Source organism: Dendrobium catenatum, unplaced genomic scaffold (genome assembly GCF_001605985.2).
Source record: "Dendrobium catenatum unplaced genomic scaffold, ASM160598v2 fragScaff_scaffold_1338, whole genome shotgun sequence".
NCBI lineage: Eukaryota > Viridiplantae > Streptophyta > Magnoliopsida > Asparagales > Orchidaceae > Dendrobium > Dendrobium catenatum.
In genome coordinates this window covers 2,016,295-2,037,755 of record NW_021319800.1, presented here as the reverse complement: position 1 = coordinate 2,037,755, position 21,461 = coordinate 2,016,295, and the positions used below count along the sequence as shown (strand labels likewise).

General features: G+C 34.9%; 1 protein-coding gene across 1 annotated transcript in view; it reads left to right on the top strand.

Moving 5' to 3' along the window:
* Window positions 1–5,201: 5,201 nt before the first annotated feature.
* Window positions 5,202–21,461, top strand: part of LOC110094215 (sodium/hydrogen exchanger 4) — a 38,705-nt gene continuing 22,445 nt past the window's right edge. The window contains exons 1-9 of the mRNA XM_020819394.2: window positions 5,202–5,369; window positions 6,267–6,385; window positions 6,459–6,556; window positions 19,266–19,325; window positions 19,469–19,515; window positions 19,600–19,794; window positions 19,903–19,949; window positions 20,029–20,095; window positions 20,499–20,599. Coding sequence (XP_020675053.1) covers window positions 5,217–5,369; window positions 6,267–6,385; window positions 6,459–6,556; window positions 19,266–19,325; window positions 19,469–19,515; window positions 19,600–19,794; window positions 19,903–19,949; window positions 20,029–20,095; window positions 20,499–20,599 — 887 coding nt within the window. The 5' untranslated portion in view covers window positions 5,202–5,216. The remainder of the gene's footprint in view (window positions 5,370–6,266; window positions 6,386–6,458; window positions 6,557–19,265; window positions 19,326–19,468; window positions 19,516–19,599; window positions 19,795–19,902; window positions 19,950–20,028; window positions 20,096–20,498; window positions 20,600–21,461) is intronic.

Sequence of the window (21,461 nt, the reverse complement as noted above, 5' to 3'; positions counted from 1 at the left end):
TTTTTCCGCAAATTTGACATTCAACTGTGGGTGCAAAATTGGAAGAAAATCGACCAGGTGCTCCTTTACCTCGAAAAGATTGAGAAAATCTTCCCCGAATAGCTTGACCACGGGCACAACCACGTTGAGCATACATTGCATGTATGGTATCCGAAGTAGAGGACTGAGAAAGCTCACGAACCAATTCAACAACTAGATTAAGCTAGCTCTTCACCACAAATAAGTGAATAAAAATCATCCAAACTTGTGGGATTTAGGTTCGTTCTGATGGCAGTTTTAAATGCCTGATAGGAGCTAGGTAAACAATTTAAGGTATACATAATGATATCTTCCGCTGATAAGGGAGAATCAGATGATCCAATGAGGTCGACCTTGCTTTTGATCTTAGACAGGTATTGTACCATGGATTTTTCCTTCATATTAATATGATGTAACTCATTTTTAAGTTGTAAAATACGAGATCTGTTCGTAGATTGCAAGCATAGTTCAATTGTTTGCCAAATCTCAAAACAGGAAGATCCAGAACATACGGAAGAAAGGTAGTAGAAATCGTTGAATAAAGAACCAAAACTAAATTTTGATCAATTAATAGCCAAGTACAGTAGTTTGGATTCAGTTGTAAATCACCGAAATCAAACTTGATCATGCGTGATGGTTTTGGTGTTGACGCGTCCAAATACCCATCGAAACCATTAGCTATGAAAAGCTTAAATATCTGAGATTTCCAAAGCGGATAGTTCTCAGCTGCTAGCTGAATGTTGAGAATAGATTTCACGTTGTCATTAAAATTTTTAGTTGAGCGGGTATGAGAATATCTGCCACTTTTACCACCCGTGCAGTGTGGACTGAAGTGGAGGAATCAGGCGAGGAATCCATTCAAACAATAGGATTGAACACGAACAATTGAGCTTTAATTAGAGTTGCAACGCTCTGATACCATGCTTCAGATGTTTACCTGCAGAGAACAGTTAAACAGAAAAATAGAACATTGAAGAAGGAGCTGAATGGAATAGGGGTTTTTGGAATATCTCGTTCTTCCTTTACTGATTCAGCTCATACATTTATACAACAATTACAGGAAGAAGATGATGTAGACATAAATGGTCATGATTCAAACCGTCAGAGATCAACGATTGTAGAGAAAAGTCCTGACGCCACTTTGGTGCAGCAGATACTAGTGCTCAGCGCACTACTACCTTATAAGTAGAATGACTTATTGGGAAGCTTGCTTATTACTTACTTATCAAGAACCACATAAGCGATTAGGCATTTAAAATGGAAGAAAGAAGTATTTCCAACAATAAAGAATTAAGAATTGACAATGAAACTAAGAACTAATAGTCAACGCAAAATGACAAATTGTATAAAAAGTGATATAAAATACAAAATATATAAAAAAAAAGAACCAACACAAATGACCACTTTCAATCAAGCAAATTCAACAAAAAAGTATTACAAGAGTATCAACTTATCATGCAAGGAATAGTGAATGAGTTCAATGAGAAAGATTAGTAGTTAGCAACTAAGTCCTTTAAATTTAATTAAGGCGCACACACACACACACAAAAAAAACTATTAGATAATTCTTCCATAGATGAGTGGGCCTATAGTAAAATAAAAAAAGTCATAGCAATAGAATTAAGGTTGAATTACGCATGAAACAAACTCATTATATAGTTGTATGATTTTAAAAATAAGAGTATATTAGTGAAGTGTGCATTAAATGAAAAAACAAATACTTAAGTGCAATGATGAAGGCTAATTACTCAATCCCCTAATAAGCTCATTAAAATAGGGTTGTGAATGTCTCTTTTCATCCTTAAAGCATAAGTGCATAAATATCAAGAAAACCAAACTTTAACTTATTTGAATGGTGGAAGAGAGGTATTTAAATAATTTGGAGCCCAAATTTGAAAACTAATTTTCATGATGAAGTTGAGGCAAAAAATAAGAATTTTATCTGTAGCTAACTGAACAAGATTTTGCCTCTTTATGTAGTTTCCTTTTTCTCTGAGCAAATATATACATCTTTATGATTATAAAATCTATTTAAAATATATAAATTTCTCCAAAATCTATAGAATTGAATTAAAACCATAATTTATGTAAATAAAATTCAAGAATAATAAAATTATAGACAAGTGCAAAAAATATATAGTTCTCTTAAGAGAATTATATGTGTAGCATTGACACTAGAGAATCAAATTAAAACATTAACAAAACATATTATTTATTAAAGCACATTATAGAAATAAAGTTGGGATGAAGTTGAATACTAGGTCTAGTGTAGTATTGTCCATTTTTATTTAGGAAAATGTTGGATTCAAGCAAATCATAGTATAATTACATGTGCACTAAGTGCACATGAATAATATATATATTATGAAATGCAATACAATACTTATTTAACTACATGAATAAATAAATCTATTAATATTAAATGAGTTATCTCATTAGTCGACTCTAGTTCTTAAAATTAAACTTATCCTTGAGCTTGAACTCAATTACTTCATCAAACTACAAGAGGCTGAATGACATTAACATATCACTCATTCTCTTTAATCACATATGATAGCAGCAAAAACAACAAACAAGCACAAAAGACCTTTTATAAGTGAACCGCTACTAAAAAATTTGTTGTCTTGCGCTACATAGAATGTATTATTTACCTTAGCAGAACACTCATACCCTAGCAAAACAATAATGCCATTCATCTATGAAATTTCACCCAAAAGAAAAAAAAAAAACATAAGTTTCAATTATGCCATTCAAATCAATTCATGCCATAAAAATAAATTCTTATGCCATTAATAACTATACCATAGCATTCCAATAAGAACTTAAAAGAAGGAATTCAATTATTCACATGTAAATAAGAACTGAAGAAAAAAAAAATGAAGAAAATGAATAGATTTTTGGCATCCAAAGGAGAAATTCGGCCAAACAATATACCTCACTTATGAAAAATACTTAATAAATGACAGAAACACATATTGCATAATCAATTTATCATATCAAACACATGCTGCATTTCTTTCCAAAAATAAGAAACAGTACATTAATCTATATAGTTACCCCATACGCATTATACAAAACCATTTATTTGGGTATCTATTTACAACGTCTAATTAAAGTCATAAGGAGACTATAACAACATATTAGATAAAAATTAATAAGAGTCATAAGACTTATATACAAATGACATAATAAAATAGATATCACAAATTTTAGAGCTACACTTACTCGACATCTAAGACACTTGACAGCTTAGTCCTCGGGCTCAACTACATTATAGTAGTAAGTAGAAGATCTAGAATCAAACTTTGAAATCATTTGATGAATAGTTAATAAACGTTAACAATTTCCAAGCCGTGCATTGCAGATGTCAATCATCTTCTTGAACATGAGGTCATCTTGAATGCTTGGTTGCCTCACGAACTCAGTTAAAGGCATCCAATGCATAAATGGTTGTTATTTGTATCAGAAAGTATGATGGTTTATATGGGATTGATATTTGCTTAGTTGATTATAAATACCATTCATTTCTCTTCTGCAAATTGAATATTGGATGCTAAGAGGAATGTTTACCCTAGTTGCTTCTATTTCCAATTCATATACAATAATTTGAGTTGATAAGGGTTTTATCAAGCAGATGAAGAATAGATCAGACTTTTCAAATGCCACATGGAGAACATGCCTGATAATAAATCAAAACTATATTTTAAAAATTGACATAATTAGGCATTTGTTTCCTCTGATATATTCTATATTATAATGAAGAAATTGATAAACATAGAATTTATCAAAAGCAATATCAGAAGAAGTAGAGATGCAACATGTTAGAATATCCATGTGAAAATAAAAATTGAAATGCTATATAATTATAATAGAATAAAATATAGATGAAACTTTGATTAGATAACCACAATGTCATCATCATCATTATAAGCATCAATCTCAACTATTTGGGGGTCAAATAACAACTTTTGCAATCCATATAAAAGAGTGCAACAAATTTTAACATTTTTAATACTCAGAACTAACAATATTTTCAATACATTGGGGTTTTTTTATATAAATAATTAAAGCAAAAGGAACTCTAAACCATATGCCATTGAAATAATCAAAAGGAAAACTTGCGGTTGCCCGGAACCCAAATGAATCAGCACCGGAGAGCATCTCTAGCGATCACCAGCGAGAGTGCCACAGAAGAATCAAACACGATTAAAAAATTACGATGAGATTAAAAAATTACGATGAATAGAAAAGCGAACTATGTAAGAAGCTATAGAACCAGGGTTGCAAATAAGAAAATACTTACTTACTGGTAAGTGTTGTTGGTTCTCAAGCAAATCTAGTGCGGAATGGGCCTGCTCTGCCTCATCTTCTTTGCTAGCTTCTTGTTGATTCTGAAAGTCTTAAACGAAGACTAAATCGAAGTGATGAAAAAGGAACAAGAGTGAATGCAAAGGGTTGATGGCAGGGTTTTCGGTATTTAGTCGGAGAAGCATGCAAGGAGAAAAATATCCATACCTTCGCGACGAGCTCCCGCCGTGCCTTCCGATTGGATAGGAAGAACAGGCGAAGAGCTTCTTTAGCGACTTGTTCAAATGGGACATTTAGGCCATTTAAGGCAAACTCACACACACAACGCATACACATAGACTCGAACTCTGGACCTCTTAGTTGGAAGCCTAAGCTCTCAACCAATAGGCCAAGGAGAATTGTGTGCCACAGAATCGTAAGTCTTAGATTTATTTTAATTTTAAAAACGAGCTATTCTGGTTTTCTATGAGCAGAATTACGAGCAATATTTATATATTAATGCAAATATAAATATATACCTTTATATATCTATAATGAAAAACTTTATATTTTATAGAATATACGTATATTATAACTTTCCCACGTCAGGGAACACCGCCAGGTTCGCCTCCTAAGGATGGCCCACCAACGAAATTGTCCGCGTGTCACTCTTCCCATGTAGGAAAATGGTCGACAGTTGCCCCCCGCTCGACACCTAAAAATGTCCGGGGTTAAAATAAAAACGTCTTAAAACAAATATATAAAAGCCTCTGATAATCCGCGCCAAAAATGTCTAGTCTCTTCCAGATTCCAAGCCCTAGCTTTATATCTCATTTGATATCTGCGATCGACCCTTCAAATTATCTGCGATCGACCCGGGGATTTAAGAAAGAAGAGATTGTTTCGTTACTATGGCGGTGGATTTCTTTCTCTCCAACGTCGCTGAATATCCTCGCGTGGTGTCCATCTCGATATTTACAGCGGTGCTCTGCTTCTGCATTGTGATTGGCCACGTACTAGTCAATTCTCGATGGACTAACGAGTTCGCCGCTACCATTTTCATCGTAATAATCCAAAGACCCTATTTCCTTTTTTCTGTTTTGAGCTTGATGGGTTGAGCCTTATGAAATCCATATCCGTAATGTTCTTTCTGCCGTCAGATTTGTTACTTAGATCGAAATTGGAAAATATGCTATATTGATGATTTTCTCGTCTTGCACTGCCTTCTTGCCTTCGTTTTGTGCCCAGAGGCTTTGTTTGGATCGGAGAAAAGCGAAGGAAATGAAATTAAGTAATAATAACTTATGGGTTGATTATGAATCTGTAATTATTTATTCAAGCTTTTCAACCAATTTTTTCACTTCTTTTAACACAAATTCCCAGCATCCAAATCTGTTTATTAGTTAAGGAAATAGTTATCGATGTAGTCATTGATAGTTTTGGTTCTTTCCTTGTGAATGTTGTATTGAAATGCTTGATGTTCTAGTGTGTTGAATCAGTTTGGACTTTCGCTTTCACCATCATTCTCATAAAAGAAACGAAGTAACTTGATAATTTCTTCGTTATCAATTTAGGGATGCGTTGCAGGGGCGAGCAACGAGTTTGCCTCTTTTTTTTTTTTCAGCTTTCCCTCTTTGCTTGGCTGCCATGGTGGATTGCACTTTTAAATACATTTCTATAATCTTCTTTATGAAGTCGCTTTTGTTACTTCCCTGATGAAACCCCGGAAAAAAATCCGACGTTAATAATTTTATGGTATTGCATTCGTTTTTGTCTTTGTGAACATTTTATTAAGGCTTTGAGCGTGATAGTTTGACTCCTTCCTTTGTAAAATTGAGTTGAAATACTCGAAATTCCAAGAGCATTGAATCTGTTTTGGACATTTGGTTTCTATATCTTTCTATATCTTTCAGATAAAAGACGTAAAGCAAGCAATTAACATTTCCTTCTTAACAAACTAGGGATGCCTTTCTGGGATTGTGATTCTCTTGCTGAGCAGGGGTAAAAGTTCTCACATTCTCAGGTTTGATGAGGAACTGTTTTTTATATATCTTCTGCCACCAATAATATTTAATGCAGGGTAAGTTGTTTTTTGTGCATAATGGTTTTGCTGTTACTGGGAATGGAATTGCGACCTCATTTTGCTAATGCAGATTTCAGGTTAAGAAGAAGCAGTTCTTTCATAACTTCGTCACGATAATGTTGTTCGGCGCCATTGGTGTTTTCATCTCATTTTTCATAATCTCGGCAGGTAAATGGTCAACAGCAAATGATGCTTGCTCACATGGTGCCATAAATGCCTGCAATCGTACCCTAAATTGGGCAAGTATTGTCCTAGTTATCTAACTCACTAGTTAACTCTTGTTTTTCTTGTCATCAACATTGAAATAGACGATTTTTTGATTAATTAATTGGACGAAAATGAATTCATAATGATGAATAGGAATTAGCATTGTCATTGTTGACATAAATTTGAGGGCAAGGAGATCTTGATCGATACCATTTCTTTCTAAAAAACATGGGCAAAGAATTTTTAAGAGAATTCACTTATAATTCTTTGGCATATTACACATCATGTAGATCACTTGTAAATTAACTTTTTATTTGTTGAACTTCCACATAATATATTTATGGCACCCATATTTACCATGATCACATCAATCAAGTTATTATGGGAACTTGAAGTGGGTTCAACACGTTGGTTATTATGAACCTGCTTGAAACATCTTCAACTTAGCTAAGTTTAAGTCACCTATTAGCTCAAGTTGTCGAAAATTGAATCTTATGAAGTTGCCATTAGTCAAGCTTTACCCCACCTTCACTATTGACATACTGAAGTGATCCAAGGGATTCAAAAAGCATCCTATTCATGAAGGCTTCTCTCCCAATGAACTTGACAAACTTGCTCTGTATGCTCGTCTATTTGATCAAGGTTCTTGCTAGAAGAACTCGTCAAGAGTACTTGCCCATAATTTTTAGCTCATCTGAGGATCTTGATTAGCTGTCAACTACATCTCAGATTCTAATGTTGTTCAATTGACAGCATTGAATCTACTTTATGTACTTTATTTTAATCTTACCATGCATTCAATCTTCTATTTATGAACCCTTGATCCTTACTATGCTTTATCTTGAAATCTTTGTCGACCTTTTCTTTATTGGTTGGCTACCCCTTGGCTTATTTGATGAAGAAAGAATTATTATTTCAGTCCCATTCTTTGTTCTCTAACCCTATTATTCTGATGAATATTGAAAAAATATGAAGTGCACATTCTTTGAATGCTTTCATAATGAATATATATGTGTGCCCTCTTTTAATCCTTTCATAATGGATACATACCTAAAAAGGCTCAACGTCCACTTTATCCTCTAGTCGCTGAGGAAGATGTTGAGAAATCGCATATCAAGAAGTTAAACATCACTTTAATTGGGTTGAGGTTGAAGAAGTTCAAGATATTGACATCTTTAGGAAAGAATGCTAGTTGCAAGTTGGTTTTGAGGTTCCTTCTTGATAGAAGCATAACTGCTTCTCCAATAACTAGTTAGGGAACTCAAAAATCAATGGAACTTTCATAGTGAAGCCCTAAGTTAGATGCAACTTTGCCAAAAACACCTTAACATGTTTTTAATTATAAAAGAATTGTACCTCCATTATGATTTAGGAAATCATTTAGTACTCTTGATAATTAGGCCAGCAATCATTGAGACATGAGCTTTGGAGAAGATAGACGAAGAGGAAGAAGAAGATAAAACTCAAGTAAGCACTGGAACCAAAAAAAAAATCTTAGAGCATAGAAGCAAGAGCATGAAGAAAGCATATAAAGATAAAGAATAGAGGAGAAGCCCTATTTATATACAAGAATGTGGAAAAGTTATCAAATAGGGCTTCAAACTAACGAAATAACTCCGAGTACTCAGCTTATTAAAGGGAAACTACACTACATTTTTTATTTCACAAAACATGAGGTCAAGCAAACAAATATAACCATTGAGAAAAAAAAATCTAAATTTATCTCATCTCATCTCAAGCAAAATCTTAAAGAAGCTAAAAATTCATTTCATTAAAAAATTTCTCATTACATTAAAGTTAAAGAAAAAAAATTTACTCCAACTAGCCTGTACTTTGGGTCCTCTTATTTTATTTGTTGGAGCTCTTGGAGAAGAGCTCTAAGAACATTGAAAGAATTGCTAGCTGAGATGAAAGGAGGGATCTCCATCTCTGTTGGGTCGGGAGGTAAAATGGGATTGACATCTCCGCTTGTCTGTGATGCAAAAGCAGGGATTGGCATCTCCATCGGGTCGAGAGGTGGAAAGAGGTAGCAGCATCTCCGCAGGAGCGAGGAGCTAAAGTGGCATCTCTGTTGGAGCGAGGAGCTAAAGGAGGAATTAGCATCTCTGCTAGAGCGAGGAGCTAAAGGAGGGCGATATCTCCGCCAGGCCAGGATGCTGAAGGAAGGAGATTCTTTGGAGTCTATAAAGGTCATTCTCCTCCTGATAAGGGATAAAGTTTCTCAGTCTGGCTGTGGGTTAAAGAAGAGGACCTTTGAGGAGTAGATGTAGGTCGATTTCGATCGAATCACTATAAATTCAATTTGCGTACTCTTTACTTAAAATTTATTTTATCCACTTTGGTTTCTTTTTTATTATCTTTGTGGAGTATTTTTTATATTATTTTTAGTTATATTTTTTGAAATAATTCATTAGTTTTTTTTTATTATCTTTGTGGAAAAGTTGTTGGGTGATAAATCTTTGGTTGAAGATTTTTTTTTTAAATTAAAAACATAAAAGAAAAAATTATTTGTTTTCTAAAAGTTCTAAAACAAAACAAAAAAATCTTATTTACTTATGATTTTATTTAAATATTTTATTCTCTAAAATGTTTTTGCATATCTCAATTTGATCTTAAGCATAAGATTTTTAAAATACCAGTTCAAACCCTTTTGATATGCCATAAGTACTTTCATGTGGTATTATAGCGGGTTTTCATTGCTTAGGTTTACATACCTTGAGTTGATCCCATGGCAAATTTTAGAAATTATAACACTTTGAAACGGTATTCTTTTACTTGACGCCATTTTTTTATAATATTCTTTTTTATTTTTAGAAGATTAATATGTCCACTTTCTACAATTCATCGATTTTCATGTGGCATATTATACAAACTGACTCTATTTTTTCATTTAGAATTGTTAATAATGTTAAAATAGAGATTCCTTTTATTGAAATGTCTTAATTATTTTTTCTGTGCTTTAAAATCTGAGGATTACATGCATGCTTCAACCTGTACTATTAGTAAAGATATTTGTGATAGACTTTATATAACATATAAAAAAACTAGTGATGTGAAACAACCATGCATGAATCTACTATTGCACAAATACGATTTTTTCCACATGCAACCTAGTGAATCAATTTTGATCTGTATACTAAGTTTACAAAAATTATTATATCATTACATGTTTCGGGTAGAGAAATTCCTAACTTTGATAAAATATTGCATTGTTTGCATGAATCTTAGGTTTCAAAAGTTACTGTAATTTTTGAATCAAAAGATTTAAATTCTTATTGCATTGATAATCTATTTGGCTTCTTGATTGCCTATGAGCAAAATGGGAGTAAAAATACAAGTAGATGTAGGTGAAGTAAAAATACAAGTAGATGTAGGTGAATGCAAAAAAAGAAGGCAATAACACTCAAAACTGATGATACGGAAAGCATTGAATCTAGTTTAGATGGAAACAAACACATAGCACTAATGACTAGACAATTAAAAAGATTCCTGAAAAACAGCAAAAGTGCCACTTTGATAAACAACAAGGTAAGAACACAAAAGTCAAACAAATTTTCTACTGACATTATTTTCTATGAAAACAAAAAGCCAGGTCATGTCTAATCTAAATGCTTGAATATCAAGAGTCACCCAACTAAGAAAAAATGTGAGGAAAAAGGCAATATGAAGAAGGGCAAGCAAAAACTTTAGAAGGCTTTTTGGGCAAATTTTGATTTAGACTAATCAGAGAGAAGTTGACGAGGTATCCAATTTATATCTCATGGTCAAAAATAGCTCTGGTGACTCCAACAACGATCATGTATGCGATCTATCCTATGTTGAATTATTCTCTCTTTCAGAACAATTGCATGATACTTCTAAAAAAAATAACATTTACATCTTAAACGAGCACATTCAACACTACAAGAAGAGGATACGAATTTGATTAATAATTATTCAAACCTAAGAATTAATCTTATTACATTAGATGAATAACACGTGTCCTTAAACAAAGGGCATAGTGCATTAGAAGAAAAGCACAAGTTTCTTAATGAATAGCATATTGAATTAAAGAAAGCATTTAAAGAACTAGAAGTTAGCTTTAAAAATGGATACTAGCAAGCATTAATATAATTAGACATATATAAAAAAATGCAAATGAAATTCTAATAAATAAAATAACAACATTTAAAGTAAATATATTAGGGCCTACACACACTGAAAAGCCACATCTTAACACAATATACACCACTATCTTTGAAAAGAAGATATCACTCTTCATATAAATTATTGCACCCATTTTCAGGGATTAAGTATTATTCTTGTAGCATTTTATGGTACATTATATGTATTTTCATATACAAAATCCACCGTATATCACATTTGGTCTAAAGGTCTAATACATTATCTACACAACATAACATACATTTATTGTAATATAAGGCGAGACCCAAACTCACTTGGGTTCCCAAAATTAACCTATGATTGATTTTGTAGATGTGCTCTCACAAGAGTTCTAGTGAGAGTATGTGGTTTCTTGATAGTAGATGTTTAAGACACATAATTGAAGATATAAAATAATTAATTACACTAGAAGCCAAGAGTAGAGGAAATGTAACACTTGGAGATAACACTATCAGAGTTATAGTTGGTTCATGTACTATAGATAAAGTTGACAAATTTTCTATTGAAATGTTTTGTTAGCAGAGCGTTTAAAATACAATCTTTAAGCATTAGTCAGCTATGTGATAAAAAATTCAATATAAAATTTCTTTCTACAAAATGTTTGCTAATACTAAATGGCATAATTGTTTTAGAAGAATTGAAATTTAATAATGTTTACATGATTGATTTAAACCGCATTTATAAGTCAAGTGATATTTGTTATTTAAGGACAACTGTTTATGAATTATGGTTGTGATATAGGAGATTATGCATGTATGCTTGAGAACTCTTAGAAAAATCACTCAATTAAATTTGGTTAGAGGCATTATTAAGTTAAAGTTTTTCAAAATTTGTGATGCATATCAAATAGGGAAGCAAACTAAATCCTCTGTCCATTCCATTGAGGATATATTAATGACTATATCTTTAGAAATACTTTACATGAATTTATTTGGACCTTTAACTTCAATAAGTTTAGGTGAGAAGTCATTTGGATTTGTGATTATTGATGATTACTCTATATATACTTGTGTTAAATTCTTGAAAAACAAAAGTGAATCATTTGAAAATTTTAGAATTTTTTCAATTTGATTTTAGAAAAAATAAAACATGATTTTAATTTCAACAATTCATGACAATCACTGAGGTAAATTTGTAAACAAAAAATTTGAATTGTTTTGTCAAGAGTCTTGAATAGAGCATAATTTTTCAGCCCCTAAAACCCCACAATAAAATAGTGTAGCCAAAAGGATGAATAAGACATTGGTAGAAGCTTTTACGACAATGTTTAGTGAGTATAGTCTACCCAAGTATTTTTGGGCAATGACATTGAATACTTCTTGCCATTTTCTTAATCGAGTAAATATAATATTTAAGATTTAAAGGATACCATATGAATTTCTTAAGGATAGAGCACCAAACTTGTCTCATATGCATGTATTTGGTAATAGGGAGTTTTATGGTTGAGGTGGTGGGGTGACTGATCACTATGGGAGGTCTTTTGGACAAAGGGGAGTGGACAACCGGAGGAGGGGGATGAGCCGAGCCATGGGGATTAGGGCATCGGAGGTGGATGAAAGAGGTGGGATTCCCACCATCATTACACGAGGGGAACCATTGGCGGGAGAGAAAGTTGGGGCGGTGATGCTATGATGCGGAAGTTGAAAATGCCGATATTCGAAAGGTAGGATGCCCATGGGTGGGTATACTGGGTGGAGAGGTATTTCATGGTGAATGGGTTGAGAGGGGAGGAGTAGCCAAGCTATGTTTGAAGGGAAAGACCTCGCTTGGTTCAAGTGGAGGGAGTCAAGATATCTAATCCGTTCGTGGGAGAAGTTTAAGGATTGCTTGTTGGAACATTTTTGAGTCATTTTGGTAGAAGACCTACACGAGCAATTTCTTGCCTTGACTTAAAAGTGGATTTTCATGGAGTACAAGGAGAGATTTGAGTTGTTGTCAGGGCAATTGAGGGGAATTTCGGAGATGGTGTTGGAGGAAAATTTCAGGACGAGCCTCAAGCCTTACATATGAGTAGACCTATAATTGTTCAGACAAAGGGGGTTGAAGGAGACAATGGAGCTAGTCAGATCAGGGACAGATCAGGGAGCAGCCAGTGGTGGTCTTGGTTGATAGCGGGGCTACTCATAAATTCATCTAAAATTGGGTCGTGCACCTATTTTGATTGAAGTTAGTGGATACATGGAGCTTGGGAGTCATGATGAGGACAAAGATGGAAAAGAGTAGGGGATTTGCAGGTTAGTGTTGATCCAGGATAAACATATAGTAGAGGATGTTCTTCTCTTGGTGTTAGGGAGCACAAATGTAATTTTGGGCATGAAGTGATTATAGACCTTCGGAAAGATCAAGGTGGATTGGAAAGCATTAACCATGGAATCATGGTGGGAGAGAGGAAGTTGAGGATCAGGGGGGATCCTAGCTTGTCCAAAACCAGGGTTTCTCTATAGACCATGGTGAGATTAATCCAGGGAGAAATGATGGGATTTTTGGTGGAGCTCTAGAGCCTTTAGGGAGAGGAAGGCATGGAGAAAGAGGAGATTCCAGAGATAGTCCAGTCACTCCTGCAACAATTCAGTTGGATGTTTTACCTCCCCGAAGGCCGAACTCCTTCAATGGAGCATGAGTATGCCATCAAATTAAAAGGAGTATCCATTATTAGTCGATATCCATAGGTTCAAAAGGATGAAATTGAGAGGCTAATTATGGAGATGTTGGAGGCCCAAATTATTTTTCCCAGTGTTAGCCCTTTCTTCAACCTGATGTTGCTGGTGAAGAAGGATAATAGTTGGAGATTTTGTGTAGATTATTGACCTCTGAATGAGAAAATGATGTTAGATAAATTTCCTATACCTATTATTGATGAATTGCTAGATGTGTTATATGGAACGATGATGTTCTTCAAGATTGATCAAAAGTCGAGATACCCTCAGATCAGAATGCAGCTTGCTGACATACACAAGATTGCTTTCAAGTCTCATGAAGGCCATTACGAGTTCTTAGTGATGCTTTTTGGGCTTACCAATGCCTCAGTTATTTTCTAGTCACTTATAAACAAGGTATTTTCTCCCTGCCTCTATAAGTTTGTATTGGTTTTCTTCGATGACATTTTTGTGTATTGCCAGCATGAGGCAAAGTTTGTGGAGCACTTAAGGGTGGTATTAGTGACATTGAAGGAGCATCAGTTGAATGCAAATTTGAAGAAGTTTTCTTTTGCATAGAAAATGGTAGAGTATTTTGGACATGTGATGTCCAAGGCAGGAGTCGTAGTAAATCTTTCCAAGATAAAAGCAATGTTAAAATGTCACTTTCCTAAAACCCTGAAGGAGTTGAGCGGGTTCTTGGGACTCACAGGATATTACGGGAAGTTTGTGAAGGGATACAACTCTATAACATGACTATTGACATAGTAATTGAAGAAAGATAATTTCAAATGGGGGGAGGAAGCCACCCAGACATTTGAGCAGCTGAAAAAAGTCATGACGAGTGTCCCTGTGCTACCACTACCAGGTTTCAGTCAGTCATTTGTAGGGGAGACTAATACATCAAGTTATGGATTGGGGGCAATCCTCATGCAAAGTCAGAGACCCATAGCTTATTTCAGGCAAGCTAAAGACAGTGTATGAAAGGGAGCTAATGGCAATAGTGTTGGCAATACAAAAGTGGCGTCCTTACCTATTGGGGTGACACTTCATAATCAGGACCAATCAGAGTTTGAAGTTGCTATTAGAAAAAAAGGATGTTGACAAGAGCATCAACGACATATTTCCAAATTATTGGATTATGACTTCGAGATCTAGTATAAGCTTGGGCTGAAAAATAAATTTGTAGATGCTCTCTCTAGGCCTAGTGAAGGCCCTCAGATTGTGGCTCTATCTGTTCCCATTGTGGTGAATTGGGAGGTCTTGAAGCATGAGAGCGAGTATGATGATGAGTTGAGTAAGATCGAAAGAGACTTATTGTAGGACAAGGACAACCATTCTGATTACTCTTTGATGGGTCAGTAGGTGTTATACTAGGGATGGTTTGTGCTTTTACAGCATCTCCACACATCCCTCACTTGTTGCAGGAGTTCTATGGAACAATTATTGAGGGAAATTTAGGAGTACATAAGACATATCATAGAGTTGTAGTAGAGCTATATTGGGTGAGCATGCGAAAGTATGTAGAGAAGTTGGTGACTAGTTGTGATCTGTTTTAGAGACAAATACTTAGCTATAACTCTAGGTATTCTTCTATAGCCTTAAGCAATACCTGAAAAGGTGTGAGAAGAGGCGATTTTAGACTTCATTGAAGGTCTACCTAGATTAGAAGGGTTCACTGAGATTTTAGTGGTGGTGGACAGATTGAGCAAATATGCTCATTTTGTTTCTTTACAGCATGTTGGTGGCAGCCATGTTTATTAGAGAGATGGTCTCGTTGCATGGCATATCCGAGGCCATCATGTCCGATCGGGATAAAGTCTGTCTGAGGCACTTATGGAGCGAGTTATTCAAGATGCATGGGACTATTCCGAAGCAGAGTACTACCTACCACCTTCAGACAGAGGCAGTGAATTGCAATGTGGAGACTTATCTTCGTTGGTTTGCATCAGATACATCAGGCCAAGTGATTAGCCTAAGCGGAATATTAAAATAACACTTCTTATCATACAACAGCCTAGACAATGCTATTTAAAATCTTATATGAGAGGATCCACCTCATTTGATATATTATGGGCACAACAACACACTAATGTCATCAATGGAGCAATATTTAAAAAAAAAAAAAAAGAGACCAGATTTGGTAGAATTAAAGTAATATCTGTGGAGAGCACAATAATTTATGAAGTAGGAGGATGGACACATGAGAGACATGTAAGTTGAGGTTGGGGACAATGTTAATTTGAAGATCTGACCTTACAGATTGAGGACCTTGGCTTGACGAAGGTATGAGTAGCTCTTCCCCTGCTACTTTGGGCCTTATGAAGTAGTACAGAGCGATGACACAGTAGCATATCGCTTACGGTTTCCATCGACCCCAATTATACATCCTGTATTTCATGTTTCATAGCTGAGGCATGCAATAGGAGATCACACACCATCTTTACTACCCCCAACTTTAATAGAAGATGTGAGGTCATTTTGGAACCCATGGATGTAGAAGGGGTGCGTCGAGGGGAATTCGGAGCACAGGAGGTACTAATCAAGTGGAAGGATTCACCGGAGCACGAAGCTAAATGGGATCCATATGAGACGATCAGGAGACAGTTTTCATCCTTTCACCTTGAGAAAAAGATGCATCTTTGGGGGAGTATTGTTATGCCAGAGGAGAATGGGAGCCAGCTTTTGCTATATGTTCTAGACCAGTCGAACCCAGCAAGCCAACTAGGAAGGAACCAGAGCAGCAGGGAGAGGGTTTCAACCCCTCCTATGCGGCTCAGAGGAGTTAAATTCACCATGTAAGGTGGATAAATTAGGGGAGAAATATTTAGGAAGGTTTTAAAGAGGAGAAATCAACAGAGAAATGTTTAGGAAGGTTTTTAATGTGTTTAATGGGGGTTGTTGCTATTGAAAGGGGGTTATTGGCTAGGGTTAGAAGGTTATGTTTGCTGTAGTTTTTTCTGCTGTTGTGAGTTCTCTAGCGACAGCTAGGATTTTTGGTTGAGCTGATCTACCTCTCGAACAATAGATCCCTTATATCTTTTATTATTGTTGAAGAAGAAATACAAAACTCAACTCCTACCTTAAAATTAGATTTTAAATATATTTTAATTTAAATGAGCGGCTCAATAAGCTTACAAGTTGAGGTCAAGTTTGAAGGAGGGACAACATATCCGTCGGGCTTATAGATGAAAGGAGGGACGACTGTCCGCTGAGCTTACGAGGCAAGAGGAGGGATCTACATCTCCGCTGGGCCGAGGAAGCAAAGGGAGGGACAACAACTTTGCGGGACGAGGAGGTGAGTGGAGGGAGATTATTCGGGTTTGAAGAGTCTGTAAGGGTGATTCTCCATCTGGTCAAAGGAGAATGGCTTCCTTGCCTAGCTATATGTTGAAGTAGAGTTACTGTTTAGCGCAATACCCAAAGAGGAAGACTTTTGGGGAGTGGACATAGGTCAATCTGGCTGAATCATTATAAACCTCAGTTTTCTTTTTCATACTTTGTTATCGTTACTTTACTGCAGTCTGATTTTATTTTGATTATGTTGGTGAAAGAAGTTTTTGGTGATTGTGTTTGGTGGAACTTTGGTTTGAAAATTAGTAAAGAAAAGAATAAAAAATTTATTCTGTTTTTCAAAAATTAAAAAAAAAATCTTATTTTCTTTTTGTTTTGTTTTGAGTTGCTTAATCTTATAAATGCTTCTGCATATATCAAGTTTTGTTTTTTAAGCAAAAGATTTTTAAAATTCCAAAAAGTTTGTAAAAGAACTAATTCACCCCCTCTTGATGTGCCTTTTGCAGCTTCAAATCAAGTCATCATAATAACCTGAATAAGGTTCAATAAGTGTTTATTTTTGAATTGGCTTGCACATTTAACTTAAAACTCACTAAGCTGTTAGTTGTCTATAAGATTGTGTACACCCAATTGAACTTCTCTTACTCAATGACTCCAAGGAGCTAGCCCACACTTTTTGTTGAAGTTGGTCAATATTTTGGTGGTCTTCTCATGCTTTTTGTAGGAGGTCAAAGATCATTTTAAAGACTTAAACCTTATTTGAGACGTGTAGAATTATGAGGTTGCAAAGAATTTGTTGATTTTTGCTATAAATGACCCTAGAGTGATGCATTCTCCATCCGATCATATTTAGAGACATTTCAATTATGAACGTCATTGTTGTAGTGCTTTCTAGTGCCCCTTTGAGGACTAATGTTGAAGTATGGACCTCTTTGATGACTATCTCTAAATCACCAAGAGCCTTCTCAGCAACAACCCCTCAAAACTAAAGGCTTCTTCGACTGTCAGCTTGCTTGTTGTAGAGCCTAGCACCTCCTAACCACCTTTTTGTTTGATTATCACTTTCCTAAGTGGAGGCATTTGTAGTCATAGATCCCTTCTCATATATATGGTAAAGCTAAACACTTCATTGCCTTCTAATATTTCCTTTTGAGTTAATCAGAACTTTGGAGCTTAAAAGATGTTTGAACTTCATCTTTGTACGTAGAAAGCAAGCACTCAACTGCAAAACAAGAATGGTGATTGAAGCAAAAGCATTAAGATTTTCAATATGAACCACAAACTGCATATATATAAGTTTTTCTTCGACATGTTAAGTACATGTCAAAGATTTAAGAACTCTTTAGAGCTAATGCTACAAATCATGTCCAACCCTTTGGTTAAAATAGGTTTTTTGAAACTCATTATTTTGTTTTTCTTGGCTTCTCAGAAGGTACAAGAGAATTGGAGAGTTTACTTGCAACCATATTCTCTTGGATTAGGTTAATCAGGTTATCATCAGAACTTGAATAGGGTTCAATTAGTCTTTAGTTGTGAAATAACTTGAGAACCTTTAACTTAGAACTCATTAGGCTTCAAGTTGTCTAAGGCTTGTGTCGGCCATAATTGAATTTCTACAAGTCGCTCTTGGATCAAATCTTACTTCATCCTTATTATTGAGGTGCTGAACTTGCTTAAGAGACATACTAAGTCTCTTAATTGTCAAGTCTATTTGCTCGAGGAGTTTTGTAACTCATCTAGAGTAATTGCCTATTGACTAGTTGTTATCGCTAAGAACCCGGCAAGGGCAATCGCTGTCAATCAGGATCTTGTTGGAGGTCCCTAACTAGCATTCAATGATAAGCTAGACTCACCCACCACAATGTGTCCATTTTATGCACTTTCTTTGTGGTTTTACTATTTAACCAAACCTATAATGACAACCCTTGACCCTCACCAATAAATTGGGGATCATTAGTTGAGCGCATGCATTAAAACTCAGACTCTAAGCCAACAATCTCTATGAATCTCTTAGATTCTCTCTAAGAATCTCGTTAGGATCTCTCTTTCTTTTCCACAGAAATATCTGTGGAGCTAGATTTGACTCGCTCTTCTTTATCAAAGTTGTTCAATCGGGTCTTCTATAGACCAATTTATGTAGAGAATCATTGAGACAACCCCCCCTCTCTCTCTCTCTCTCTCTCTCTCTTTCTCTCTCTTTTTCTTTTCTGTTTTTTAAGTTCACACTACATCTTTAGTAGCCGACCCCACATAGTGGGACAAAGGCTTGATATTGTTGTTGTTGTACTGTATCTTTAATATAGTCTTGACTTCTCTCTATAAGCGACACTGGATCTAACACAAGTTTATTAAATCATTTACAACATGAAGGAGCCATACTATTATAAGTATCGTATCGTTCTATTTTTGGCTTGGGAGTAGTTGGATATGTTCCTTGTTCATTTTATGAAATTACTGTTCCCCCTTCACTGCCGTTGACTTTATTAATCACTTGATGATGTTCATTTCAGAACTGACCATCATTTGTTGTATTTAAGTTTCTTGAAACCTCACCGTTTTACGTATATAATATATAGGAACTTGGTGGCTATTTCCAAAAATTGGTTTTGAAGGACTTACTACTTGGCAATATTTAGGTGTGTTTTTATCTTTTATTTGCCTCTTACGAGTTTTGATTATTTTATTTAATTTTAATGGAAAAGCTGGGAAAACCCCTTCTCGCTGGTTGTTATTTTGTTTACATCATAGAATTAATAGCATCATGTTTTCCTTTGACAAGCACTTGGTGCCATATTCTCTTCAACAGATACTGTTTGTACACTGCAGGTTTGACAATTTACTCTATTTTAATGTTCTCTTCAAATATTTAAGTGAAATTATTGAAATATCTAATAAATTATTTGTATTTAGGTTTTACGTCAAGAGGAGACCCCACACCTCTACAGCTTAGTGTTTGGGGAAGGTGTTGTGAATGGTGCTACATCTATAGTTCTTTTTAATGCGATTCAGAAGATCAATGCTTCTAAAATTGGTGGTGGGACAGCTTTTATCCTTCTTTGGGACTTCTTATGCTTATTTTCGACAAGCACTATGCTGGGGGTTGCTGTAAGCATTATTGCTTCATGGCATGCTTATTTCTTGTTGTGCATTGTTCTTCATTGATGCGCATTTATTTGTTTTATTTTTAATCGTGTATTTTCCATCTTGTATCAGGTAGGGCTTTCGACTGCCTACACTCTAAAGACCTTCTATTTTGGCAGGTAATATTTTGTTAGATAAGAAGACTTAATTCTTTTGTTGTGGAAAATGCATTTTATATTGACACTCTGTGGACAATAGGCATTCAACTGACCGTGAAGTAGCTTTAATGATGTTGATGGCTTATCTGTCTTATGTGGTTGCTGAGGTAAGAGCTATTTCCTCCAACTTTTTCCCCTTTCTATATGACTTGCAGTGCTTGAGAGACAAAAATATGATAGGACTAATATGTTTCATTCTGTGAGTTTTCCATCATACATGCCTGCAGAGGTTAGAGCTATTCATTTTATTCCTTTTTTCTCCTTAAAAGTTTGTTAGCTTAAAAAAAAAAATAAATAAATAAAAAAAGATGGCTTGAATTTTGGGCTTTCAAGGCCTATTCTGAGCATAAAACTGCCTTCAAACTTTTATGTACCATGTTTGTGTATTTTCCCTATTAGTTGTATATGCATGGGTTGTGATAGTGTCTGCTTGTCTGATTATATGTAATTCTTTTTTTTGTTTCTTGTTCCTGTGCACGAGAATGAACTATAGTTTTTCTTAATATGCAGCTATTAAATTTAAGCGGGATACCCACAGTTTTCTTCTGCGGGATTGTAATGTCACATTACGCATGGCATAATGCCACTGAGAGCTCAAGGGTCACTACAAGGTATTCTTCGAGTATTTCAGTTGCTGCTGGTTATTTGATTAGTAATGCATGTCATTCTCGGAGTTTCCTTTTACTCTGGCAACAACTGTCTGCAAACTGAAGATGCTTTTTAACAAATTGATAATAAAGACAATGGATTAATGTGGATTTGAAAGCTCTTTCTAAGCATTATGACTGCATGTGTTATCTTTTATTCTTTGAAGGGATTTTAACAAGCCCATTTTATGTTGTCATAATTTGAACAGTGGCCAAAAATCACTTGATTTTAAATTCATTTAAATTTCATCTTATCTTAGCTTTGGCATCTTCTCCATTGCGTGCAACACAAGTGCCTCCAAAATGTTCACTTTTTATATTCATAGTTTCATGCGAGCATACTGTGTTATCTCTATCCTATAAGAGTGAGGTGGAACCGATGCTGAGTTAATATTTGCAGTGGTGAGAGATTTTTTTTGTAGAAGTACGTTATCAATAAATGAAAATATGGCGTGCCCTTTTTTTAGATCTAGTGATTATTTTATGATATCTGTCATGTTTCACTACGGTTACTATGTCTGCGAACCAAACAATTCCTTAATCTAATCCATACGACCTTAATTCATCCACTCACCTCTTGCATTCTTCAAATAAGTTACTTATCTCCTGATATATATATATATATATATATATATATATATATATTTTTTTTTATATATATATATATTCTTATTTGGTATTTCTCTGTTTTTTCCGTAGACCTCTGTTCATAAAATGTTTCTACGACTATAGTGGTAGAAATTATGGAAAAGAATTGGCAGCAAAACTTGCAGGGGGCGAAACGACCATGGATAATAGTTGCTTATGGATTTAGCTGAATAAGATA